Consider the following 27,066-nt stretch of genomic DNA (forward strand, 5'->3'; position numbering starts at 1 on the left):
ATTTCTACGCTAGAGCCTTCCCTTGCTCAGCTGACAGAATCTCTACTCCCTTCTTTTGCTGGAGCAGAGTGAAAAAGAATCAGTCACCCCCATAGCTCGAACCATTGTTGATCCAATTGCCTGGGATGGGGAAATGGTGTGTGTGTGTGGGGGGTGTTATTTCCTCATCAGCCATGAGCCCCTGAAGTTCTTTGTGTGTGGATTAGGTTTCTCTGGCCTTACTCCCATCAAGGGATGGGGGAGAAACTTGATTCAGTTCACACTAATCGGATCTGTACTTTATGAAACGATACAGAAACTGAAACCCAGCTGGCCTCGGATGTTCCCACTTCTCCAAATCTTGCAATGCAGTTCTCCAGCCAAGCAGTGTGTTCAAAAATGCATATAAGTGCGTATATCAATGAAAATAACTTGCAAAATGCATTATATTAGGGAAATCGTTTTGCAGGAAATCTTAGCAAAATTGCATACAAAGAAGTGTACACGGTATGAATCATAGAACAGAATCATAGAATTTGTAGTGTTTTGCGTCGTCATGCCAGGGTTACATTCTGGGGATAGTTTTCATGTGCAAAAACACGTACAGTGGAACTTTGGTTCTCTAACATAATCTGTTCAACTCCCGAAACGTTCTAAACCAAGGCGCGGCTTCCGATTGGCACGGGTGTCCTGGAAACAATAGCCGACAGCCGCATTGGACGTTCAGCTTCCAAAAACGTTTGGAAACCGGAACACTTTGTTCATCAACTAAGCTGTACAAGAACCAAGGTTCCATTGTATGCCCAAGCCACCCTCATGCAACTGTCTTTATCTTTCAAGCAAAGCAGAGAACTCTGGGATGTTCCTGTGGGGCCAATCTCCTGAGAGCATCCCAGAGCCTGGTAAGCAAGGCTTAAAAAAACTCTCTGCTTCAAGAAAAACCTGGTGCAAGGGGAGCTTTTAAGCTCTCCGCCTTCCCTGTGCTTAATCTGCGGGATTTCAACCAGCCGGCTTTCAAATTGCGCAAGTTAATTGCACACAATTGTACCATATGAAGGCAAATTCCACTAGAATTCCTTTGGTAAAAAGAAGAAGAAGAAATGGCTGTGGAATTGTACAGAACGGAACATAAGACCGGAAAAATGTGAAACCGAGACGGCAAAGCCCATCTCGCCTTGGCCGCCTGACCATCTCGCCGCTCAGCCTGCTGCGTTCACCCTCTTTGTGTAGCTCTGAATGGACATCTGGAAGTGTTGGTTGGTGTTGAGATGGGAGTGGAAGAGGATGACGTAGGCCTTGGGGGTGAAGTAGCCCCCAAAGATCCCGGCGAGGGTGGAGAGGAGGGTGGCGATGTGGATAGCCGGCAGGTACTTGCCCTTGTAGATGCTTGCGGCGGTAGTGTACGTGATGAAGGAGACGAAGTAGATGAGGTTGCTGAACGTGATGCACTTGGCTTCGTTGTAACTGTTGGGAAGGTCCTTCCCCATGTAGCTGATGGTGAAGCAAGCCACACCCAGCAGGCTGTTGAAGATCGTCCAGAAAACGGGGATCACTGTGTTGCCCTGGCCGCACTCCAGGAGAATCATCTCCTCAAAGGCCTCGTAGTTCTTGTAGGGGGCCGATGGGCTGATGCTGAGGGAGGTGAGGACCATTGTGCCTTGCAGCCCAGTGATGGCTCCTATGAGCAGGCCGGAGCCGTGGTACCTCCGCCAGGCCCCATACAGGCCTGGAGCCCTGGCCGCCATCTTGAAGACGATGACTATCTGCACCGAGCGCGCTGCCATGCACGAGAGGCACCCGGTGAGGCAGGTGTTGTACACAGACAACCTCAGAAGGCAGGCAAAGTGCCCTGGGGCCCCGAAGAAGCAGTAGAGGCTGAGGCAGGCGCAGGCCAGGGAGCCCAACATGGCGAAGCACATCCAACCGCCGGCCGACTTCACGACGGGCGTGTGGCGGTTCCGCGTGAAGATGCCCGCGGTTGCGGCCACGAGTAGCAGCAGGAGGGTGTTGGCTGCCAACAGGGCCGCGGAGATGGGGTCGTCCCACAGCAGGAAGACGACAGTGCGGTCGAAGCAGGCTTCGCTTCTGCCAGGCGACCACTGGTCCTTCTGGCACTTCTGGCAGGTGTACGGATCTGTGGGGCGGCAGGGCAAGTCAGCAGAGGCAACCGGAGGCCACATTCCACCTTCACCAGGGGATCTCGGGGGGGGGGGGCAGCCAACAGGAGGAGCTGCTGCAGTGTAGTGGTTAGAAAGTTGGACTACGAGGACCTGTGAGACCAGGGTTCAAATCTCAGCTGGGCGCGACTTTGGGCCCAGCCTCTGCCTCTCAGCCTAACCTCCCTCACAGGGTAGTTGTGGGGGTTAAAGGAGGAGGAGGAGGAGCAGAATAATGTGTATACCACCTTGAGGTGCTCGGAGTAAGCCTAGGATACAAATGCAATAACCAACTGGGATAGCTCAGCTGGAAGAACACGAGACTCTTAATCTCAGCGTCATGGGTCTGAGCTCCATGCCGGGCAAAAGATTCCTGCATTGCAGGGGGCCGGACTAGATGACCCTCGTGGCACCTTCCAGTTCTATGATTCTGTGAAATAATTAACCCTGGATTCCCTGCTATAAGAACGTTGCCTTTCCTCCCATTAACACAGCTCAGCTTTAGTGCACCTACGGTATATGCTGCAGTGCCTCGCCATCTGTGTGTGTTGCACCCTGGAAGTGCTCTCCTAATATCACAGCGTGCCAAAGTGTTATTAGGGGGTGTCCCTGGGTCTTTGGCACTCATCCCTGCATCTCTTGAACTCCCCCCTTCCCCCCCAACTTCTAGACCTCGCCTACCCACCGTCTTAGTTTGCTCAGGGTCCTAAAAGTGCACCTGCGCCTACAAATTGGCGGCAAATGGGTGGACCATTTAAAACAAGAAAGCAGTGATATTTATCAGTGATGGGCAACCTTTTGAGCTTGGTGTGTCAAAATTCGCCAACCTCTACTGTCTTTGGAATGCTTTAATCATATATGATTAAAGCATTCCAAAGACAGTTAAAAGCATCTAAAACCAGTCACAATTAGAAATAAATTGAAAAGCAAATAAAAACGCAGGTGAAACACATTCTTTCCCTGAGGCCTGTAGTTTTTTGTTTTTGTTTTAGGTCTGCTGGACATTGTATCTTTGTGATGGGGTGAACTATGGTGCCCAGAATTCCCCGAGGGAAAGAATGTGCTTTAAAAGTATACCGTGTACAAAACTCTTAATCCTCTGTGGCTCCAGCACATTTCCATGTGTCTCCATCCCTCCGAGTGCTTTGCAAGAGAGCTTCCTGCTTCTGGTCACGGGCCGCTTGGCCAAGCCTTCCTCCTAGAGGATGCAGGTGAGACCACAAACCCTGGCCCCAAACCGCAAAAGCTCAGGAACATCATGCAAGGTTTGGGCTTCGGGTTTAGGAAGCCATGTGACAGAGCCAGCCTAACCCAACGGAGGACATGGTTTTAAGAGGCAGGAGTCAGAAGAGTTGAATAGCCTCTGCCTGCCTGCTTCTGACTCTGGTGCTGCCCTGCCTGCTGACAATTCACTCACCGCTTCTGTTCAGGAAGGTTCCTGGAGAGCAGCCCACGCAGTGGAAACAGCAGTGGTGCATGCCCTGCTGCACCTTTTGCTCCCCCATGCCGCATTCCTTGGAGCAAACGGAGACAGGGACCTGGGCGGGAGGAAGAGCGTTGGTGTCAAGGGGTGTAGGTAGACCCAAAGTGCCCCCGTGAGCCAATGCTACAATCCCTCTGTAGTAGAATGGGTTGCTTGCTCCCATTTTTCCCTGGCAAGGGGAATTCCAGGCAGACCAACATCATGGGTGGTGGCTAAGAATCTTCCCTGGGTGTACGAGCCTCCCACTCCTCCATGTGTGCCTCCTTACCTGGTTATCCTCTGTGTGCCACAGGAGCCTGTCCTTGTGGATGCTCAGGCGGTCCGGGTTCCTGTCAAAGGAGCCCACCACAGTGTAGTTCCACTCCTGCCCAGCCCATGTCCACAAGACCAGGTTGTAGCCAACCAAGGGGTCCCCATTGGCATCAAAATAAATCTGTCTGTGGTTCAGGCTGAAGTTCACCCTCTTCACTTCCTTCAGGAGCTGCAGCAGACAGACAGAGAGAATAATAATCCAGCCAACCCTAACCTGATGCCCTTCAGATGTTCTGGACTACAACTCATGTCAGCCCCAGTACATCTCGTCTGGTGAAGCGCTCTGGAGGACTCTAGAGCTTGCCACATTCTTGTGGGTTGGTCCAATGGTATTACCAAACTCTGGGCTTGGGGGTATTTTCCAGAGTTTCTCTGGGGAGAAGGAATTAACTACTAAACCAGTTTTAAGTCTGCAGTGTGGAAACAGCCCATGTTTAAAATCAAATGCACGGGGCCTTGTTTTGCTGGAAGACCCCCAAGGTGGCTGAACCAAATGGTCCCATTCCCTGGAGGACCCCCCCCCTTCCATTTTTTGATTCTGAAAACTCCCCATGGATTCTGCAAACCTCCACACCCCAAACCCGAACTCTTTCATTAGGCAGGGTTTGTGAGCAGGAAAAGGGAGGTGAAAGGGCAAGAGATCCAGGGCCTAGTGCAAGCAACTTGGGGGCTGCTGACTCCTGGGTCACCCTCTAACAAGATGAATCATAGAGTTGGAAGGGACTCTTGAGGTTCATCTAGTCCAACCCCCTCTAGTGAAGGAATCTTTAGCCCAACATGAGGCTCAAACCCATGCCCCCGAGATTAAGAGTCTCATGTTCTACTAAGTGAGCTATCCCAGCTCACATACCCCCGATGCTCATCACAGCATGCTGAGAGAGAGAGAGAGAGAGATGGGGAGATCTACCTGCCACGGATAGACGGTGCCCTTTTGGCACACACCAGTTTGGCAGCCCAGCAGACGGTGGAGGGCATGCGCCATGACATACACCGCTGAGTACACATTAAACGCCCCTTGTGTGTCGTAGGGCGACGGCTCCTGCCTGTCGGGCAGCTTGCGGAACCGGGAGAATCGCTGGCCGCACCTTTCCTTACAATTCCGACACGAGGCAGCGTCGCCCCCGTGCTCTGGGTGTGCACCCGCTTCCTCTGATGCAGCAAAAGCTGCTTCAAAAGCCTTCATCCCTGAGAGGTGTGCCTGATGGACAGTTAACCCGAGGACCGTGCCGATGCCCTGAACGCCGGGGATCTCCCAGATTTCCGTGGCCAAGGACCAGTCCTCCGTGCCCAGCCACACCTTCCCGGTCACGTTCTGCCGGGTGGCCTCCCGGAGGAACAGGAGGGCGTTGCGCTTGTTGGCGAAGATGGCCACCACGTTGGCGCCAGAGGCCACCACCTCCAGGACCATGCGGGCCACCTCTGCGCTGCTGGCGGGGATGACTCCCTGGTAGGCGAAGCAGATGCCCTCCTGGGGGGCCGCTTCATGCAGCATCTGCAGGCCCTGGAGCCCGTAGTTGTTGTCGCTGCCCACCAGCGCGACCCAGGTCCACCCGAAAGCCTTCAGCAGGCGCACCATGGCGTCCACCTGCAGCTGGTCGCTGGGAATGGTGCGCAGGAAGGAAGGGAAGACCCGCTTGTTGCTGAGCATCTTACTGGAGGCTTCGTAGCTGGCCTGGGAAGAGAGAGGGCAAGGCAGGAAGGAGGCAACTGCTCTTGATATACATTGGGTCCTCCAGATGTTGCTGAAGTTTAACTCCCAACAGCAACCCCTTCCCTGTTTCCAGCATGGCCAGAGATGATGGGAGCAACAGCTGCAAGGCCACGGACATCCCCTCACCCCTGATGCAGCTGGAAACAGTTCTGTGAGTTCGAAGGGACCCCCAAAGCTCATCTAGTCCAATCCCCTGCAAACCAGGAGCAGCAGCTAAAGAATCCCTTGACAACTGGAGCATCCACCTTCTGTTTGAAAATCTACAAGGAAGGAGAGTCTGCCACCTTCCGAGGGAGTCCGTTCCTTGGTCAAACAGCTCTCGCCCTTGGAAAGTTCTTCCTAATTTTTAGCTGGCACCTCCTTCCTTGTCATTTGAATCCATGAGTTCGGGTCCTGCCCTCTGGAGCAGCAGAAAACAAGCCTGCTCCAGCTACATCCCTGACGGAAACAGAGCCACCGATGGGACGTGTGTCTCCTAGCTAGCAGCCACCAGTCATACAGGGCTCCTCAGATGTCTTTTATCGTCAGTCCGAGGCTCCCTCTGCTTAAATTCACTGCCCTTGCCTTCCCCAACATTCCCTGAAGGCTCTCTTCCGCCTAATCTACGCTTTCACGGACATGATCCGGCAGGAACCTCTCCCCAACACAACTTCCAAATGGACTGCATTGCTTTTACTTTGCAGCGATCTCTCCTGCACCAGCAAAGAGGGTAATTTGCTTTGGGGGAAGATGCGTGAGAAAAATAAGAAAAATAAGAAGAAAAATCACAGAATTGGAAGGGACTTAAAAGGCTCATCTGGCCCAACCCCCTGCGATGCAGGAACCTCAACCAGATAGTTGTGAAACATGCTATCAACAACCTAAAAAAGAGACCAGGAAGTGCAGTCTGGCACCAACCCCCTGATATGTCTGGGCAGCTGCTGGTGCCTGTTCTGCCCACCCCCCCCAATAATTTTCTTCATTCCTGGGCCTGGCTCTGCTGACTGTGGCTGGTGGGGAAGCTGTAGTCCAACCATGCCTGGAAAAAGCACAGAATGGGAGATGGCTCTCCTAATCCATGAAGTCCCACCGCCCCTCGGGTGCTTACCTCTGGCATGCAGAAGACGCCCAGCAGACTGGCTGTCGTGAAAGCATTCTCGCTGGTGTCTGGCCCGATGACGCCCACAACCTTGGGCAGGAAGTGGGTGTAGTTGGCAGCCACCACCAGCTGCCGGGCATCGCAGCAGCCCTCTCCGCCACCCTGGGAGAGGAGGCTCAGCGTGGCGTACATGTTGGACGATGGCGAGCAGGTGTCGTAGATCTCGTACCCCAGCGTGACGTTGGGCAGGAGGCGGCTGGAGTTGTTGATTTCCTCCACCCCGAGCCGCATGGCCTGGACCAGGTAGTAGCCGTGGGGACTCGTGTCGTACATGCTGCAGAAACAGAGAAAAGCCACAGGAGAACTTGGAACTAAAGGACCTTGGGGGGAGGGGAATCCCAAGTGGGACAGCAGCAAAATATTGCATGGTAGACTGCTCCTATGCAACAGGCTCCATTATGATACTCCATTCCATGCCCTCTCCCCTGGTTTCCTGCCCTGCAACCCTGAATTTGTCAGCATCTTCTTCTTCTTTTTATTTCTCTCTCTTTATCTTTCTTCTTTATTATTTCTTTTTAGTTTATATGAGGATCTCCCATGGTGGGAGGCTGGAGAAGAAGGGGAAGAGCCCAGGTGAGAGCTGGGATGATTGTACTGTACTGTACAGTACTGTAAACATATAACCTTCATATAGGTTTCTTCTTCTCCTTCTTCTCCTTCTTCTCCTTCTTCTCCTTCTTCTTCTTCTCCTTCTTCTTCTTCTTCTTCTTCTTCTTCTTCTTCTTCTTCTTCTTCTTCTTCTTCTTCTTCTTCTTCTTCTCATCCTCCTCCTTCGTTTTTTCTTTTCTTATGCTCTTTCTTTCTTATTTTTACACTGTTTTGCTTTTACTGCATTCTAAAACTTTTAATAATGATGATAAAAACACAAACTATAAAAACAATACTGAACCGTAAAATAAAATGGTCAAACAAATAAATCGAAACATGGATTGGTTGCAAAAAAGAAAGAAAAGTGTTCAGTTCTCACTGGGCTACCCAAACACAGATACCTGCATCCAGATAGGAAGATGACTTATCAGACCACCTAGCTCAGCGTGGTTTACACTGACTGGCAGAAACTCTCCAGGGTTTCAGGCAGGGGTCTCTCCCAGCCCTACCTGGAGATGCCAGTGTAGAGACCCTCTACACGCAAAGCACTGAGCTATGGCACCTGCAATATTTCTGGCTCCTCTCACCTATCACAGATGGCAACTTCTGGCTTAGTTTTCTGGTGTTTGGTGATGTTACTCCGGTGAATTTGAAACAGGCCCGCAAGGGTATAATCTCCATCCAGCCTCAGCGGGGAAGAAATCCCCTGGTTTAGGCTCCCGCTGGCACAGCAACAGAAGCCCCAAAGCAGCAAATACGAAAAGGGTGGGGGAGAGAGACTCATCCTGAACGGACCAGGGGAAGTCACTGTCGCAGCCACAAGGACACTTTGCTTTTTGGGGAAGAGGAATACTGAATCACCCGGGATCATTTGCATAACCCTGCACACCTGTAAAATGCCTCCGAGCAGAGGGCAAGATATACATACACAGGAAACTTTCCTGGAGCGGGGAGGCAGCAGGATGCAAGCTGAAAACCAAATTGTGGGGTTTAATTTTCCTAACAGATTCTGCAGGAGAGTTGAAGTAAAATGTGCTCTCCCCCTGGGTTCCTTGTGGAATAAAATTAGACCCAATAAACACTTGCAACACTCCTCGTGCTCCCCTGTGTTATGATCACGTTGACTACATCATGTAGGAATGGATGCACTAGCGGCCTGTGCAAGTCTCTAGTCCTCATCTGCTAAAAAAAAACCCCAAAGCACCCAAAATGAATATATCATGAAAGAAAAAGATTGAAATCTTTTGAAAGATTGAAATGAAAGAAGAGGAAGCAGCTGTGTTTTGACATCTCCACTGCCACGCTGTTACAATGCCTGGCTTTTTGGAAATAACTGGCACTTCCACCATGCACAGGTCTATCACTGGACTCTATGCTGCTCTATGTCTGTATGATAACATCCTCATCCAAATGCCAGCCTGTATTATTTCCCCATTTAATCCAGATTATGGCTTCCATGGAAAATCCGACAAGGAAAGAAAATATGAATCTTTATTAAAAGAGGAGAAAATGGGGATTCCCATGGTGGGGGAGAACATGGGATAGTATTTTTGATGATGACACTGTGCAGAATTTCTAATGGTATGTTTTGTTAAACACATAATACAGGTGAACGGTTAACCTTGCTCAGTATTGTCCACATTGACTTCCAGCAACACTCTGGGGTTTCAGGCAGGGTTCATTCTCAGCACTACCTGGAGATGCTAATGGTGAACCTGGGATCTCCTGGATGCAAGGCAGATGCTCTGCCACTGAGTTTTGGCCCTTTCCTTTAATTCTAAAACTCTAAAATCAGGACAAATATTTGTAGAAATGAACCAAACCAGTGGGCTGTTACCAATGCTGGTGATACTCCAAATAGACCCATTGGAACGAATGGATGTGGCATTGATTTCAGTGGGTCTGCTCTGAGTAAAATTCAGCTGGATGAAATCCCAGTATTGGGGAGAGTGCAATGATTTCCATTGCTCTGCCCATTACCATCATGTGTAAACCCCATCACACTTTCCTTCCTTCCCTGGAAAAACAGCTTTGGGAAGGAGGAAAGTTTCAGCAGAGAATGAAGAGATGTGCTTAACCCTTGTCCCACCTGACACTGGGCGGTCAATTGGTGGCGAATTCACAGGGTAATCCCATTATTATTTCTTGGATCCAACTTCTGCATTGCAATGAGGTTGGAGTAGATGACCCTTGGTGGTCCCTCCCAACTCTGCAATTCTATGTGGCCATTTGCCTTCGTTTATTTTATTTTATTGTGTTTTGCTTTTATTACGTACCTATTTTATTACACTATCGCGTTTCTACTGTTAGCTGCCTCGAGCCCGTTTGTGGAAAGGCTGGAAATACATTTAAACACAACAACACTACACAACACAACACAACTGGGGGGAAACCTTACAACGTCTCCCACGATTTGCCTAGCTACCTTTCAATTCCAACCTCAAACAAAAAGTCTATTGCCCCGGAAATCTAAATGATGGGCTTCTCTAATTTTCGGCACTCCTTATCTCTGCGAGGCAACCACATGACGTCACGACGTTCCGAAACACGAAGCCGCTCTACCCGTTCCTGTCTCTATCATCGTTTCCCGGCTCGCGAAAGGACGCGCATGCGCGCTAGCGGTCGCTTTGGAGACGCGGGCCGCCGCCGAGGTTAGGTGTGGGAATGGCGAACCGCCGCTTGAACCCGGCTAGCCTCCTCCGGCGGCAGAGGAGCCGGCGCCGGCGCCGAAAAGCGGGTTTGCAGTCTCCGCCTGCCCCGCCGGCGAAGAAGGCCCACGGGGGGCCCGACGCCCTGCAGCGCTACGCCCGCGGCCTCCTCTCCGCGCAGCCATCGCAACCGCCGCCGACGGACGAAGAAGCTACGGCAATGGGAGAGATGCTGACGGCCGTCGAGGCCAAGGAAGGCAGAGCCTTTCTGCTTCTGCCTCAAGGCCAGGTGAGCGCGGAGAGGGCGTGGCTATGCAAATACAGGACGCGCGTGGGTCCCTCCCGCTGTTGGAGGCGTTACCAAATAAGGGAAGGGCGTGGCTTGGGAGTAGAAGGGGCGTGCTTATGCAAATAATGCCCGTCGACTCCACTTTATGGGTTTGGACTACCGTAGCTGTTCGAGGTGCTGCCGCTCGGAAAGGGCGTGGCCAGTAAACACAAAATCCGTGGTTATGCAAATACAGAGAATGGACTCCAACTCAATGGGTTCGCCATTGGGGGGAATACCGGTAGCTGTACGGTATAGGCCTGCAACTTACACGGAGTTTGCGCCTAAAGCCCAAATCACCACTGATCGAAACCCATTTGGTTTCATGGTGGGTGAGATTGCCAAAGTCATTTGTCCTGGAACCCTGCCCCCTTTCTGCCCCCTTTTAATCTTTTTATTAAAGAAATTCTGAATGTGCACACGTTAAATGTGCATAAGTTGTGGGCTTATTGTACAAGGAACGATGTGCCTTTGTGGGGGTGTGACCAGGTAGCAGAAGGGGCAGGGGAAAGTGGGCAGGTAGATATGGAAGGGCTGTAGTGGTAGACCAATGGAGTGAGTCATTATAACTAAACTTCATATTTCAGTCAGGCCTTCCGTATATTCAGAACCATGCAGAATAGAATCTAACTTTGATTTTAGCAGAAGGATTGTAGCTCAATGATAGATTAACTGCTTTTCATGCAGAAGGTCCTCGCTTCAGTCCCATGTGGCGTATCCAGATAGGGCTGAGCGAGACTCCCTGTCAGAAACTTTGGAGAGCTTTGTCATTGCAGACGGTACCGGTAATAATCTAGCTGGACCAATGGTCTGACTTGGTGTAAGGCAATTTCTAATGTTCCTAGAACATCCTCTGTGACCCTACATCTCTTCCCATCAGCTGGCCAATGATGGAAGTCCAGCAGTACGTGGAGGACTGTGTCCAGCAGATGGTTATGATATAATTCACCCTGAGACCCCAGAGTGGGTTACACCATTAAAATGTAATATTAAAAACAGTCTAGGACAACTTCTCAGGGTAATGTTAAAAAGGGGCAGCCAACATTTAGGTATTAGTTTGCTTATTTACAGTAGTTATTTTCTACCTGTCAGGCACTGACATTCACTGGCAAGTGTTCCCTGACGTGCCTGTATGGCTCTGTACGGGTGTTTGGGTTCAACATCGTTCCAGATCAGCCCCCGTATCAACTCTTCTCCCCCTACTCCCATTGTGCTCTCACCATTGAAGCAGTGGCTTATAAGGAGCCAGAAAAATCTGGGAAGGAAATGAAAGTAGAGGCAAAGTCCATCCTCCGAGCACACCTTGTGCCCCGAGGTAAGTAGGAATGGAGGGTGGGTCCTGAACTTGTTGTTCCTATGAGAGGGGGATCTGGGATGTTTGAAGAATATGATGTGCTTTATGCTCACACAGATCAGATTGTGAAAAATGGCTTTTGTGGACAGGCTGTCTAGTGTGTGTTTATATATACCCATGTGCATCTCTTGAAATGCTTCTGTGTTTCTGTGTGCAGAATGGATATCTTTTATGGGTATGATTTTGACCTGTGGCCCTTTGCCACAGACAGGTAATTTTGCTGTTCTCTGTTGCTAAGTCTAGTTAGAGAGAAAGGCTGAATACAAATAAATAAAATAAAAATTCTCATCCAGCAGCTCTCTCTTTCAGCCTAACGCTGTTCACAGGGTGGTTTTGTTTGTTACCTGAAATATTTTATATTGCTTTTTCACAAGCAGTGTTTAGTATTTTACACTAAAAGAAATGCAACATGTACACAAAAACCAGCCGTTTATAAATCACGATAAATACACATTTAAGACAAAGCAGCCACAGAAAATTTAAGTCCTCATTGAAAACATGCAGAATTTGTAGACTTCTCAAAAAGACAGCTGTGCCAATAAAGGCCAATCCCAGGCTGCTAATGTCCGAAACTGTTGAATAGTAGGAACAGAGAACAAGACTGAGTAAACCACAGTTGAGTAGCTGCCTTATTGTGAGAATAGCTCTGTGTTTGTTTGTTTGTTTGCTTCGCTTCCCTGTGCTCTGTAGAAAAAGCTCATGTGCAAATGTGAAGGCTGAGACAGACTCCACTGGAGAACCACTGCAATTATTATGATTTTCTGTCCTTATCACCATGGCCTTGAAGCATTATGAGGGCCAAGCAGGAGGCTTACTGTCTCATTTGTGGTTTCATCCTTTGTCTTTCCAGATGCAAGATGCAAACTGATGAAAGACTTCATTCCTCAGTGTTCCATAATTTTGTTGGAGCGTCTGGATACTCCAGCGACTAGGTTCATTCACAGCTACTCCAATTTCTCCCACATATTCATAGCAAAGGTATGTTCCTTCTGTCCTCCGAATTTTTGCAAAACTGATTCAGGATGGTCAGGATACACTGCAAGACCTGGTGTCATGTGTTCAGTCCCCATAAGCAGGGCCTCTACTTAATCCTCTTTAATTTGAGTAGAACCCTCTGTGTGATGGGGGACCCTGATAAAGCAAGATTACACAAGGGCAGGTCAAGGACTTGGTGGGGGTGTGATGCATGCGAGAACATGCCTTTCTCTACAGTTTGAGCATTCACAGCTGAAGTCGCCCACTAATGAAAAATGCTGACTATGTGGCCAATATCAAATTTTTGTTTGGGTTAATTAATTGAGCTGCCTTGGTCCTGGGACTTGGGTATCCTTTCGTAGATCCTTGGATTTCCTTTTAGGCCTCTTGTGGGGATGAAGTTGCTCTGCCGAGCGATCAAGGCTTCCTTTGTGTTAACGTTTCCTGGATTTGGGGCCTTTTAACTTATCCTACTCTTAGGCCTGAATTCCACACTTCATTGGCAATGGATAGCTCTGCTTTTTAGGTGTTTGTTAATTAGCCAAATACTTGCTTGCTAAGGCCAATTTGCAATGAACATTAAGAGCCCTGGTGGATTCATCCTAAAGTCCATCTGATCCATCATCCTGCTCTCCACAGATGCCTCTGTGAAGCTCACAAACTAGTTATGAAACCAAGTGCCCCTTGAACCTGGTATTCCCTAGCTGTTAGTATTCAGAGGGATGCTGCCTCTGAAGTTGGGGGTTCTTAATACCTGCTAATAGCCATACAGTCTAGTCTGCCCTTTTTTTAAATGGATGAAACCACCTTCAGACAAATGCCTTCTCATTCCTAGAGACAGAAGGCTCCCAGTTTCACTCCAGAGGATACAGTGCTCGCTTCTGTTGGTGCTGGGAAGCAAGACCCCAAGAGTGGCCTGCTGATGTCGGAAAGCACATTGTCAGCAGTTGAAGTGTTAGTCCAAGCGTGCCAAGGTGAGTAGCTTAAAGCTAAAGTGGGCAAGAGTAAAGTGCAGCTGTAACCTAAATGGAGCAGTGCTTGTATCTGAAGACTTGTTAAATTAAAATGAAGCCAGAGAAAGAACTGGGCCAAGCTGTATTCTCTGATTCTAAGCTTGGAGGGAGAATCTGTTTCTGCTTGGTCTTTTTTATTGAAAAAAGATGTTGGTCATGTTAACCTCCTGTGAGATTTCATATAGCTGTGCCAGTTGTGTATGTAAGTCCTTATTCTCGAATAATCATTTGAGATTGTAACTTCACTGGGGCAGTTATGTTCAGATACTGTGTTTGTGTTTCAGATGAGGATGAAGGCTGCCCTATAGTCTTGGTTTGTGGCCCCAAAAGTGTTGGCAAGTCAACTTTTAACAGATACCTGATTAATATTTTGCTCAACAGGTGAGTTCTCCAGTGAAGGCTGCTATGACTGTTTGCAATGAGAGAGCTTCTTTCTCCCAACTCCTTTCCTATTTTCCTTGGGTCAGGGGTGGCGGGTGCTGTTTTATCGCCTCCCCACTGTGGGCTGTCAGCTCTCTGATCCTTGTCTGGCTATCCTGCCTTTGTTCCTTTCGCCAAAGCAGTCTCTAGGCTTCCAGTTTTGAAGGCCTAGCACCTGTAAGCATGTATCTCTTAGATTTTGCAATGCTTCTTAATACCAGCTTCTGGAAACCACAGGAAGGGAGAGTACCCTCCCTTGGTCCTGCATTCTGGTTTGCCACAGGCATCTGGATGGCCACAGTCAGAGAAGGATGCAGGATCAGATGAGCTATTCTGATCCAGCTCAACTCTTCTGATGTTCTTAAAACCATCCTGGTTGCTGACAAGAACAGGTGGGGGGGGCGGGGGCTGCTGATCAGAATATTCAAATTTTTCTTCGGACTGGGTTTTCCAGTAATGGCAGTCAAAGGCATTCTGTTAACATTTATATCATTTTCCTCTTCTTAATTGTAGCCTTCCCTGCATTGAATTCTTGGACTGTGATCTGGGGCAGCCAGAGTTCACGCCTCCTGGGTGCGTTTCCCTAATTAACGTAACAGAGCCGCTTCTGGGTATGTGCTTTGGAGGCATTTTCAGAGTGATGTGAAATGTCTGGATGCCTGTTCTGAGTGGCTTTATTTGTTTTATTTATTTAACAATAAATGTCTGTAAGAAAACCTCTAAGCGGTTTACAGAAATATAAAACAAAATATTAAAGTTATCATTGAAGACAGGTGTTGTAAATTATACCAGTGATGATTAAAATCAACAGTAGCTAAAAGTAAATAAAATGCATGTCAACCTACTATGAACGTGAGCAGGCTGGCCTAAACAAAAATTTTTTTAGCAGGCGCCTAAAAGAGTGCAGTGAAGGTGCCTGCCTGACGTCAATAGGCAGGGGGTTCCAGAGTATAGATGCTGTCAGAAGATCAGTTTCTTACAAGTGCAGAATGAGCATTATTTGGCACTTGTAACAGTGTCAGATCTGCAGATTGAAGCGGCCGACTGGGCATATACAGGTGAAACTTGGAAAATTAGAATATCGTCGAAAAGTACATTTATTTCAGTAACGCAATTTAAAAGGTGAAACCAACATATGAGATAGATGTATGACATGCAAAGCGAGATATGCCAAGCCTTTTTTTTGTTGTAATTGTAATTATTTGTCGTTAGGCAGGTCAATTATAAATGGAATGGAATTAATGAAATGTAATAGCAGTGTTTATTTTTGTATTATTGTAACTATTTGTTTCATTACTGTGGAATTTCCAAAAGAAAGCATTTGTAAAAATTAAAATAAAAAAAAAATTAATAAGTTGCATTACTGAAATAAATGCACTCTTCGACAATATTCTAATTTTCCGAGTTTCACCTGTATGTGGGGTAAACTGATCCTGCAAGTAAACTGGTCCCAACTTTAAGGACTTTGTAATAGTAATAATAATTTCTTGAATTTGGCCTTGGAGCAGATTGACAGCCAAGGCACATCTCTGATTTGTTACGTGCTGTTTTATGCTGACAGGGTCTCACTCCCATCAGAAACCATGCTGCAGCATTCTGTGCTAACAGCAGTTTTGGGATCAAGCTCAAAGGACAGAATTTACTTCCTGGTGTGAGTGGAGCTCTTCTTGGAGCACCCGCCTTTCCAAAGGCATCAAAACCAAACTGGAGCAATGACCTGCTTTCCCATTAGAGGTTGTGTATAGGGAGAAAGGTCAATTACTTTCTGCACCCCCACCACCCCGTTGGGTGGATAAAGTGTTGTTGCAGCTCTTTTGAATATGTGCAGTTCTGTCAATTTCTTCTCCCCTTTTAGGTCCACCGTTCACTCACCAGTGTACACCTCGCAAAATGGTTTACTTTGGGGCAACCAGTTGTGAGCAGGACACTGAAAGATACATTGACACGCTGAAATACGTGTTCAGTGCCTGCGAGAGAGACGTTCCTCTGGTCATCAACACAATGGGATGGGTGAAAGGTAAGGCTATGTGACTTCTGCTGTGGGGTCAACTGGGCGCAAGTTTGAGATCCTATGTTGGTCCAAGGCGACGAAGGTGGGGATGTGGCGACTGTCACTGAGGCCCATCTCTCAAACACTTTCTTACCTGGCCTTATCCTATATAATAAAGTGCAAGTGTCTCTGCATCCAGATTCCCTGTGTCCCTGGGTTTGTGCTACTGCACATGTGCCCCACGGACACAGGGATTGGATGCAGAGACTGGACGCACACGCACGCTCCCCCCCCCAACCGCTCTGCCTACCGTTTCCCTACCGGGGCAGTAGCGGCGACCTGAGGTGAAGGTGGAAGATGGGTCCGTGTGGCGGCAGCCTCCAGCAGCAGCGCTGCCCCTGCCTGCCTTAGAGACCCGCGAGCAAGCGAGGGAGGAGGAGCAGGAGGCGGCGGTTGAGGAGGCGCCAGCCCGGACAAGCCCCATGCGGAGGAGTCGGTGCGGAGGGGGCAGCTGCGGCTGCTGAGAGAGGCTGAGAGCGAGCGAGAGAGAAAAAGATTCTCCTTTCGGTCGGGGTCCCTTCAGTCCTATAAGACGATGCTGAGCTCAAGGGGCACAATGAGGGGTCCAAGGCAGCTGCTGCTTCGCAATGGAGGTTGCATGTAGTCGCCCACTGATCAGTGGCGTACTTGGGGCTTTTGCCACCCCTCTCCCTGTCCCTCATCAGGGAGCCCCGTCCTCTTCCACGGTCCTCCCTCCGCTCCGACTGTCCTTCCCTCTCGCCTGCTTCTGCCTCCCTGCGGTGGCTGCAAGGGCGATGAGTGGGTTCAGGGGGCGGCAGCACAGGCACAAGCTCACGCTCTCCCACCGGCGGAGAGGGAAGGCAAGGCAGGGGAGAAAGGAAGAGCAGTGCAGCAGGGAAGTGCCCCTCTCACTCTGCAGCCCTGTGGCACCCTTTGCAGGCCACTACTCTGCCCCCCTTTCCTCTGCCAGTGCCATTGATAAACCTATAAGCCACCACCATCACCGCATCTTTTCATCACCTCTACGAATGTCCCCGAGGTTGCTAGAGCAACAGGTCTGCTCTAGCACCCGTTATTTTAACGGGCTTCAAGATACTAGTCAGTTGATATATCTCTTGCTTACTCTGCTTCTAGAAGCCTAAGCTGTCCAGGGTACTGGTAGCCAATGTTATTGCTATTCAGAGTAGACCCATTGAATTTAGTGGACATGGCTAACTTTGACCCATTAATTTCAATGCGTCTACTCTGCATAGAACCCTTGACTCTGTGCATCTCCCAAACCCTCAGCTTCTGGCTCTGGGGACCTCACCATTTTTGGAACATGGCTGCAGAGGCAGCACTGGGAATCCAGCAAGGCTAGAACCGTGCTTGAAGGGAAGTTGGCATCTGCCCTTCTGTAAAGATCTCAGCAAAGTGCACAGTGGGGGGTGGGGAAGCAAAGTCTTCAGTTGCTTTAATACAATATCCCTTCTCTTCTGGAATCTATGCTCAGTTTGGTATTTCTGTTTTTGTTTGCAAAGTCAGCATTTTCTGTGCTTGTTTGGAATTGCAGTACCAAAACTGACTGGCAGAGAGGGAATATGAGGTTGTCTCTGGCCAACTGATATGTTCTTTTCTTTATATCGTCAAGTATATTCATGTAATTCTGGTTCTAAGCTTCAGATTTCATTAGAATGTCAGATATGTTTCAAAGGTTAGGAATGGCAGGTGGAAGACACAAGGTACTGAAAGTTGGGAAGAAGGAGCTATGCAGGGAACTCATGCCTTGAGCTATGAGAGTGCAGGATGTGTGTGCATTCCTTTAAGAAGGACCCAAGCTGCTCTCTCTTAATGGCCATAAAAATTGTGACCATGGAGGCAAAGCCTGCTGAAATTGCAGAAGTGTTTGAATCAGGTGGACTTGGGTGCCCTGCAAAACCTTTTTCTCTTTCTCCCTCTGGCTCAGCAGCTACAGAGGCCTGAAATGATGCGCTCTCGTTTGATGCAGCAGCTTCATTTTGCACCCTATAACATGTGTTCCGTCCTTTTCGTTGAATGCCCACATTCCTGCCCTGTTCAGACATGCTCTTGTTTTGTTCCCTGGTTCAAAGGTGCCGGATTGCTCCTTTTGATTGACATAATTCGGCTGCTGGCGCCTAGTCACATCATTCAGATTAGTGCGGAAGACTTCAGGGACATGCCTCAGCTATCCCCAGAGTATATCCATTGCACTGCTGGCCTGCACACAAGAGGCAAAGCACTCCTCCGGCGCAAGAGCCTGAATGAGATGGAGGATTCAGGGCAGCAGGGCTTGGCCCAAGCAGGCTTCCACCCTCCACATCCTGGCCATCAGCTGCTGTGTGTCCAGCCAGAGTTCCCAGGAGCAGGGAACGCTGGCACTGGGTAAGTGCCACGCAATGGCATGTGGGGATGGGGTGGGTGGGGTGGAGAGCAGGACAGGGTAAGGTGATACTTTAAGGCCTTTCCATGACTAGCTAGCCTCACTTCGCTGGCACCTCTGCTTGCCTTTGGGAGTCCTTGACCCACTCTTTCTGCATCCCTTCCTGTTGGTCTTGTAATGTAAAGTAGTGGTATCTCTACTTACGAATAACTCTACTTACGAATGTTTCTACTTACGAACGGAGCTCCGCCCACCATCTTGGATGCGGTTTAGATAGGATTTTTTCTACTTACGAATTTTTAGATAGGGGTTGCTTCGACTTGCGATTTTTTTCTTCCAATGCATTCCTATGGGATTCGACTTACAATTTTTTTCGACTTATGAATGTGCGTTCGGAATGCATTAAATTAGTAAGTAGAGGTACCACTGTATATTACAAGCAGGTCACTAGCAAACTATTGGCTAATAGTGTTCTTGCAATAACAGCAAAAGAGTATTGTGGCATTTTAAATACTATTTTTTTTGTGTGTGTGACACTAGTGGGACTGGAGGTTCTGCCTCCCTTCTTGCTCTGCTTGTCAACCCCCACCATATTAACTTCCTAGAGTTTCCTCTTCCCATCCCATGCACCTACAAAACTCACTTTTCACCTTCCCAACCCCATTTATGTGGCCACTTCTCTTTTCTATTCTGCAGCCCTCCTTTAACGCTGTTGCTCTCACCTTCAGTCCCATGTCCCTCCCCTCCTTCCCCCTCGTAAGGCTGGCCAGAGAGTGTGCTTCCCAACCAGTCTCTGATCTATTTCTCATTTTGCTCCTCTAGACGCACCCACAGCAGTGTCCTACGAGACATGGCAATCTTGGCGTACTTAGGCCAGTTGCAGCCCTCAGACGTGGAATCTGTGTTTCCTTTACACAGCCTGATACCCTATCAGGTAAATGTGCCTATGCAGCAGAGCTATGTGTTAGTATTGTCATTACAGAGGCTTTGTGTAAGCAGCCAAGATGCGGTTACCACTTGGGAATTGTTACCCTAAAGACCTTCGGAGGATTCTCTCTGTCCTGCTCTTTCAGCCCAGGCTGCTTTCAGTCCATCCAGCCTGGCACTGTTTTCTCTGGCAGGCAGCAGCTCCCCAAGGTCTCAAGCAGAAGTCTTTTTTCCAGCTTGGCTTCCTGACACCCTTTTGAACTTTGAAGATGTGAAGTATCTTGCATGTGCAGAGTATATACTTTGTCGCAGAGCTCTGCCCCCTTCTCCCTCAAGTATCCCCAGTAGCTCGTCCCCAGGATTTGGCATCCAGAGGTATTCTTCTGTATAAACAGGAATTCCATTCCTGCCTGGTGATGCCAGGTGGTCATTAGCAGATGTAGCCCACATGAATTTGTATAACTGAAACAAAGCAAATTGCTGGTTGAGTTTACACTCTTGCTTTTTGTTTCTCAGGTACCTTTCAATGCCATCGCCCTCAGAGTCATACACACAGATGTTGCTCCTGCCCACATCTTGTATTCTGTCAATGCCAGCTGGGTTGGCCTCTGCCAAGTGCCAGATCAGGTGCCGTGTAACGCAAACGGGCCAGTCTTGTTGACGCACACCCCCATCTGCAATTGCCTGGGCTTTGGTAAGTGTCTTGCATTTGTAGCACCCCTCTCTTCCTGCCCCATCCTAAATCCTTAGTCTTTTGTAAAATGAAAACTGTCCATGATAGTGGGAGTGCTTACCCTTTCCACTGGGAACTGTTCAGAGTCAAAAGGGGCAGGAATCCACAGACTTCAGCTGACCTTGGTAGATAGCCAAAATGTATACTTCCCTTCCCCTTGGGAAGGGAGGGCCTTGTCTAGCCAGGGCAGGTGATGCAGGACTACACAGATAAATCCCCCCCTTTTGCTTGTAAGAAGCAGCATCCCCTCTTGCTAAGCTATGTGGGTTGGCTTCCACTGTCTGGCTCATGTGCTCTGCCCCCAAAGTGCTCCAAATATTCCAGTGAAATTATATATTGATGTTTCTGAGGGCAATTTGCACTATTTGGATTTTTTAAATAAAAAATACGCTATGTAATGAAAATAAACACCGGTTAAAAAAATAAAATAAAAACCAAAGCAGCAGCAGATAAATATGAACTAAAATATTGTGATTAAAAACCAACTCATGATTTCTCTTTAGCCCTGAAGTAGGTGTCTAGATATTTGCAGAATGTTGCTAAAACATCCAGTGGTAACCTTAGTTGTGCCAGCCTGCTAAGTGGTTCCGGAATACTCAAGGCTGGTTCCTCTATGCCCCTTTCTACAGGAATTGTCCGAGGGGTGGACACAGACAAGAAGCTGTACCACATTCTGACACCAGTAGCGCCACAGAACTTGCGATTTGTGAATTGCTTACTGATTGGAAGTATCCCTATTCCTAATTGCATCTTCCTGAACCAAGTAAGGACTCTTCCTTCTATTTATCGTGAACCTACTGCCAGCCAGAGCTATTGGATAATCTGAGATTTAATATTCAGAGGGAGAAAGCAATTTCTCACCCTCCCTCCATTTCTTTCCACGGTTCACAAATTCAGACTGGGTAATGCTCACTCTGCTCCTAGTGTCCTATTAGCCTTAAAACTTGATAGTCTGATAGATATGTTTGGCGTTTTGTTTTTTAAACCCAGTGAATCTTTTGCTGGCATTTGCTCTGTGTGTGTGTGTGTGTGTGTCAGACACAAGCTGTCCTATAACACCGTCTTTTCTTTGTCAGGTGGGGATTGAAGGGGAGATACCCTATGTCACGTCGGAGTATAACTATGACATTTCAGGTGCTGGGAAATTGAAATTGAAAAAGCATCTCAAGAGGAGAGAACATATGCAGCCATGAGCTCCAATCTAAATCCTCCTCTGCAAGAACTGATCAGCTCAGGAGACATGGCATGTTCTCAAGGGACCTTCCACAGGAGACCAGTTACAATTTTCACAGCTGAGAGTGTCATGCTGATCCACTATCATGTTTTATTCATTTGTGAGTTTTCTTTGCATCCTGAAAAAATTAAACTTTTGATATAAACTGCCTTTTTGCCACATTCCTTTAGGTCCTTGGTGCAGGATTCACCAAGCAGTGGCCCTTCTGAGTGTGGGTGAAATGATGCTTCTTTGCTGTTCCATCATCACTCTTGTTGTCATGTGCTGGCATGTGTTTCAGTTTTCAAGAGTCTGCAACAATTTGGTATTTACTGTTCCTCTCTTTTTTGTGAAATTTGGCTTAGGCTACCAAAGATGTGGTGGTGGTGGTGAGTATCTGGTTTCAGACAAGAAATGACCAGGCTGCAGTTGCTGCCTGCAGAGGGAGCTATATCGCTCCTGCAGTGCAGTGGGCTTGAATGTTCTGGGTGCAGCCTTAACAGCCTTTTACTAAACAGCTCCATGCTGAGAGGACTCTTGGCACAGAGTACCTGGCTTCCTGAAGATGCTGTAGCTGCTGCCGCTGCTTTTGAATCCCTTATTGTATTTGGAGAAGATTCAAGGGAGGCAGGCTATTTTCATTTAAGCAATTGCTTGGCTCAGGCCAGAGACTCTATTGATCCAAAGCTGCACTGCAGGAAAGGGATCTACTGCTGACTCAGCTTGGCTTTTTTCAGAGTGTGTAACATCCTTTGCCTACCTGGGCTCCTTTGGTCGTTTTGGACTACAATTCCCATCAGCCCCAGCCAGCACACCCATGAGACTTGTCCATCCTAGTCTCTGTTTTTCTCTCTTAAGATCTAGCGATTTAGTCTCATTTCAGTTCTCATCCTTTGGGCCAGGGAACTATGCCTCACACAAGCTACTTTGATTTTTCTAATCTAATGGTTTTAAGGAGCTAGCTGCAGATGAAATGTGGTTGAGATTATGTTGCTCAAGCTGCTTGATCGACTTATCTAAAGTCCTCTGGTTCTTGAACTTGCAGTTTTGAAATCGTAGATTTTGATCAAGAAGTTGGCCTTTGTGTGAACAGGCATCAGTGCACAGCTGGATGCAGTCCTCTTAATGTATACCTTTTGGATAGGGACGAGGAACTTGCAGTTTTTCAGATGTTGTTGCATTAGCCAAAGGCCAATGATAATAGGATGCAGAGGACTCAGCAGCAGCAGCATTATTATTTATTAAATTTATGTTGTCATCCACTTTTGACTAGAGCATATTCATTCCTCTGATAACATGGGCTCTAATCTGTGAAAGCTTAGGCTACAATAAATCTGCTACTCTTCAAAACAAACCCTCTGGAAAGCACTGATTCTGGATCCCGTATGATGCGAAATGAAGAGTCTTGTTGCAGCTTAAGTACCAATAAATCTATTAGAGTGTTAGAAACTGAGATATGAAAGCTAGGAGCTAAATGGCACCTTCAACCTAGGTTATGGGTGCAGCAACGGAATGTCTAGGCCCACATTTTTTATATAACAAGAATGCAAGGCTGAAAATGAATGAACTGCAGCTAAAATATTATGTTCATTTTTCATATGGTCTAGTCCTTCCCCTGCCCACCTCCCTAATATTCTTAAAAGGGTCTCTTCCCTAGTCTTTAGAGAATAGCTAGAAGTGGAGAGGCAGAAAGATCTCCTCCTTTCCTTCCACTCTGCTGTTTTTAATCTGAAATCTTAGGTGCAATACTTCACCCAGAACTCAGGAACTACTCGTGCTAATGAAATTCTCTGTCGCAGAATGCACCTAGAACAATGGTTTCTAGCACTGATCTATGATTTTGAGCACTGATCTATCATGGCTCAAGCTTGCATGCAACAGGGTGTGCTTCCTCAGATGCCTAAATTGAAAGGCATATGTGTAGCATATGGGCAGGTGGGGGAATGGAAGGAAGTTAGGTCAGAGAGGAATGAAATGTGAAACAAGTCAGAGATAGAAGGAAATTACATTGATGATGGGCATAAACGTCAATTTCTGTTGAAAGTTTCTTATCTCCCCCCCCCCCCAAGTGTTAAATTCACTTCTCCACATTTCTTCAGCAGTTGTTTTTTAATTATTATTTTTAAAGATCCTCATGAAAATTCATCAGCATTTTAGTGCAGATTTCTTCTAGTAAAGTCATATTTGTTTGTGGTTTTGACTAAATGCACACTTTTGCAAACTGTTTCCCTGATACCATTTGTGAATGTAATTTTCACTAGTATATGCTTTTTAAAACACACATTCCCCCCTAAGATATATACATTTTTGTTCATATTGTTTGGAAAACTGCAAACTGAAAAATTTGGAGAAGTGCAGCTTTCATGGTGCAAATTAAGCTGTTTCTCATTAAAGTGCAATTTCCCCCCTTCATTTCTGGTGACAGCAGATAAACCCTGGTGATTGATAAGTTAATTGACACATGAAGTGTAGTGATAAAAACAAACACCCTTTTGGGTTGTATCCAGCTAAGTTCTAGTCGGAGTAAACCCATTGACATCAACAGCCATAATGTTAGCCATGTCGATTAATTCCAATAGGTCTACTTGGCAGTATGGCTTCAACCCTTCATCCTGATTTGGTTCACAAGCTGATAGCCTATGACCTCTTGACGACTTGCAATCCAGCTGTTTTCTGCTGCCGTCTCCCAATTTGAAGTTCTGCCGATAGAAAATTATTTTGTACTGCCTGCCTTAAGATTGGTAACAGAGTGTCCTGGAATTGCTGCTTTTCCTGTTCAATACGTTCTATGTGAAACAGCATCTTATGTATTCCATTTATAAATTTTCCCAGCTCAGATCTTGGGGTGGGAGAATTTACTATTCGTCTACAGACAGCTACCTTAAAGCCACTTTTAAGTAATCCAGAGAGACCCCAGGAAATCCACTCCTCCGTCCCCATTTAACTATTCCTTTTTGTGCGAGAGCAACCTACGGGGAAAAAGATGAACTTTACTAGTTTTTGTTTTCTTGAAATGGGAGGGCTTTGTGTTTGGGTTCGCAAGCCGGGACGTTCTCATTGGCTGAGGCCTGTATACGTCATGCTGTTGGCAGCCGAAAGAGTTAAAGTGTTAGCTTAATGTGTTCTTAATTCTCCCCATATGGCCAAGTCTGGCTGCACAGGAAAAGCTTTGGCTGACAATCTACCCTGAACAGTGGCTAGGGTAAATATGGACGCCATCTGTGCAGTGCTTTAGACGGGTGGGGAGGGGGTTGGAAATCACATGAAATATCAGGGACTGAGGCAGCCAAAGTTTTAAATGTACAGTATCTTATCAGAGACAGGAAAGCACAGATGTCCATAGGCAAAAGGCAGGCACCCCTCTGCCTGTGGAACAAGCTGCACAAGCCTTTGAATCTGAAATAATCGGGCACCGGGGTGGGGGGTGGGAGATGGAATAAGGGGTGCGGTGGTGCTTCCCTTAGTTGGTTCTGAGTAGCTGGTTGCTGTAGCAACCGGCCCTGCCTGCCTGATGCTCAGTGGCCTGTGCCTTGAGCTTTTCTAAGGGACTTTGCTTCGCTGGCTGATTTGTTTGCATGGCGGGTTGTGGGTAAGAGAGAGAGAGAGAGAGCTAAACCCAGTGCAATAAAATAAACCGGGCAGGCTCGGAGGAGTAGCAAAGCTGAGCCGTGGAATAACGCTTTGGAAGTTCTCCCCCCACCTGGTGGGCGCCAAGGCTGGAGAGACGGCTTGGTTGCCGAGTTCGTTTTCGGTGGGGGTGGAGGTGGGTGGCCGCCTGCCAGGAAGGGGGAAGGCCCAGAAGCGGGAATCCAGACGGTGAAGGCACATGAAACGGGACAACCCTAGGAAGCTGGTGGTAAAATATACAACGCCCAAGGGAGGCTCTCGGCTCTGGAAAGAAAGAAACGTGGAGGAGGCCAAGAGGCGCATACTTTGCTCTCGCCGTCCGAGTGGAAAAGCTTTAGCGGGAGTCTGGCTGCCGAGCACCAGGGCTTTCTCACTCCCTTCCTGAAGGGTGCAGAGCAGCGCTGAGCCCCTTTCTGTTTCGATCTCTTCGCTTTGTGGTGCTGTGACTGCTTCTGCTCTCTGGCCTGCTGTCTGCCCACTCACCCGCTGCGCCCCCTGGGACTCTGGCTCCACGAGAGGCAAGGGGATGAACTCTGTCCTGACCAAGTATGGCTCCCCCCCTCGCACCTGGCTCAACCTGCGCTTGGGAACAAGTAAGTGCTAACAGTCATGAAATAGGCTTGAGGTGGGGGGAGATCTGCCGCTTTGGGGCAGTTAGCTGCAGCCTTTTGATTTGTGACTGTAAGGTCTCTGCAACCTGGAATGGGTCTTCCATGTTCAGGCTCTTCCTTTCATGCCTGGCTGGTGAGTTTTAGTGAGATATCTTGGTGGCCCCTGCAGGAAATGGGTTGTGGGGCTCCACGGGGCCTTTCGTCTTATCCATCAGGGTTACCCCTTGAGTTCATTAATGCCAGTTCGGGTTTTCTTCTGCCATGTACGCCACATCACTAACATTCACAAAGGGGCATAGTGCCATAGTTTAAAAGTGCCTTGAGTTCCTTGCAGATGATGATATAGCTTCTTGGACCCCAAACGGAGCAGTGAGAGACTCTAGAGGTGCCTGTGCTTACCCAGGGTTCGGTTTCCTTGGCATGAAGGTCAACAGAGACTGGTGTCATTAGGATGTATGGTTTTATTTGCACATATTTACAACCTGAGCAAGGGAGGGTCGCGGGTGGCGCTGTGGGTTAAACTACAGAGCCTAGGGCTTGCCAATCAGAAGGTGGGTGGTTCGAATTCCCGCGACTGGGTGAGCTCCCGTTGCTTGGTCCCTGCTCCTGCCCACCTAGCAGTTCGAAAGCACGCAGTGCAAGTAGATAAATAGTTACCGCTCCTGCGGGAAGGTAAACGGCATTTCCATGCGCTGCTCTGGTTTGCCAGAAGCGGCTTAGTCATGCTGGCCACATGACCCAGAAGCTGTACGCTGGCTCTCTCGGCCAGTAAAGCGAGATAAGCGCCGCATCCCCAGAGTTGTCTGCGACTGAACCTAATGGTCAGGGGTCCCTTTACCCTTTACATCCCGAGCATAGGATGAAGGGGCTCACAGCATTAACCCCCAAACAGATCTTGCTTCCCCATTAGGGTCCCCATTTGGGTCAAGCACAGAGCAAGGCATATGCCTCTGCATCTCCAGCTTACAGCACAGCCAAAAAAACACAACCTCTTGTCTCTTGTTCTTCTACCTTACAAGGTGATGTCACTTCCAGCTAGGTGATGGAGCTTGTCCCCATTTGTCTTTATGACAGCAGAACAACCTCTTTCTAATATAAATGGCAGGACTTAATCTTTGCCTTAACAATGAATCGGGTCGGGCTGTTTTCCTCTTATAGATTCTAGCCTCACCTATACAGGATCACAGGTTTGGAAGGGGCGCATGGATATCATACAGACTGACCCCTCTAAACCTGTAGCAATATGCTTTGGGACCCGTCCAAAGGCCTAGCTGTCCAGCATCCATCCTCTCTTACACTGTGGCCAAACATGATTCTGGAAAGCCTGCAAGCCTGAGTGTAACAGCAGACTCCTCATTTGCGGTATTCACGGGTATTCCGCCCCCTGCCCTGGAGGAAGCATAGGGCATTTTTGACTAGCCTTTGATAGCCCCATCCCTCAGGTATTTGTGTAATCACC

The 27,066-nt window shown here is 48.2% G+C and overlaps 3 protein-coding genes across 4 annotated transcripts in view; 2 read left to right on the forward strand and 1 right to left on the reverse strand.

The window, feature by feature from the left end:
• Nucleotides 1-267: 267 nt before the first annotated feature.
• TAS1R1 (taste 1 receptor member 1) lies at nt 268-10,291 on the reverse strand. The gene is made up of 6 exons (XM_035120197.3): nt 9,793-10,291; nt 6,729-7,053; nt 4,838-5,602; nt 3,887-4,099; nt 3,553-3,673; nt 268-2,113 (listed from the first exon to the last, which is right to left on the reverse strand). The coding sequence occupies exons 2-6, from the start codon at nt 7,050-7,052 to the stop codon at nt 1,179-1,181; spliced, it is 2,358 nt and encodes a 785-aa protein (XP_034976088.3). The 5' UTR covers nt 7,053; nt 9,793-10,291; the 3' UTR covers nt 268-1,178.
• NOL9 (nucleolar protein 9) lies at nt 9,992-21,535 on the forward strand. 2 transcript variants are annotated; one of them, XM_035120200.3, is made up of 12 exons: nt 9,992-10,304; nt 11,436-11,658; nt 12,548-12,675; nt 13,508-13,646; nt 13,970-14,066; nt 14,619-14,716; nt 15,961-16,122; nt 18,207-18,498; nt 19,319-19,430; nt 19,940-20,117; nt 20,786-20,919; nt 21,233-21,535. In XM_035120200.3, exons 1-12 carry the CDS (start codon nt 10,032-10,034, stop codon nt 21,347-21,349), a joined length of 1,953 nt encoding a protein of 650 aa, XP_034976091.3. In that variant the 5' UTR covers nt 9,992-10,031; the 3' UTR covers nt 21,350-21,535. The 2 variants fall into 2 exon arrangements, with proteins under 2 accessions (XP_034976091.3, XP_034976092.3); XM_035120201.3 differs by having other exon boundaries at nt 13,514-13,646.
• Nucleotides 21,536-25,383: 3,848 nt separating this feature from the next.
• Nucleotides 25,384-27,066, forward strand: part of PLEKHG5 (pleckstrin homology and RhoGEF domain containing G5) — a 113,931-nt gene continuing 112,248 nt past the window's right edge. Inside the window, exon 1 of the mRNA XM_035117805.3 lies at nt 25,384-25,589. Coding sequence (XP_034973696.3) covers nt 25,523-25,589 — 67 coding nt within the window. The 5' untranslated portion in view covers nt 25,384-25,522. The remainder of the gene's footprint in view (nt 25,590-27,066) is intronic.

The sequence above is a fragment of the Zootoca vivipara genome, chromosome 6 (genome assembly GCF_965207765.1).
Source record: "Zootoca vivipara chromosome 6, rZooViv2.hap1.1, whole genome shotgun sequence".
In the NCBI taxonomy this organism is placed as follows: Eukaryota; Metazoa; Chordata; class Lepidosauria; order Squamata; family Lacertidae; genus Zootoca; species Zootoca vivipara.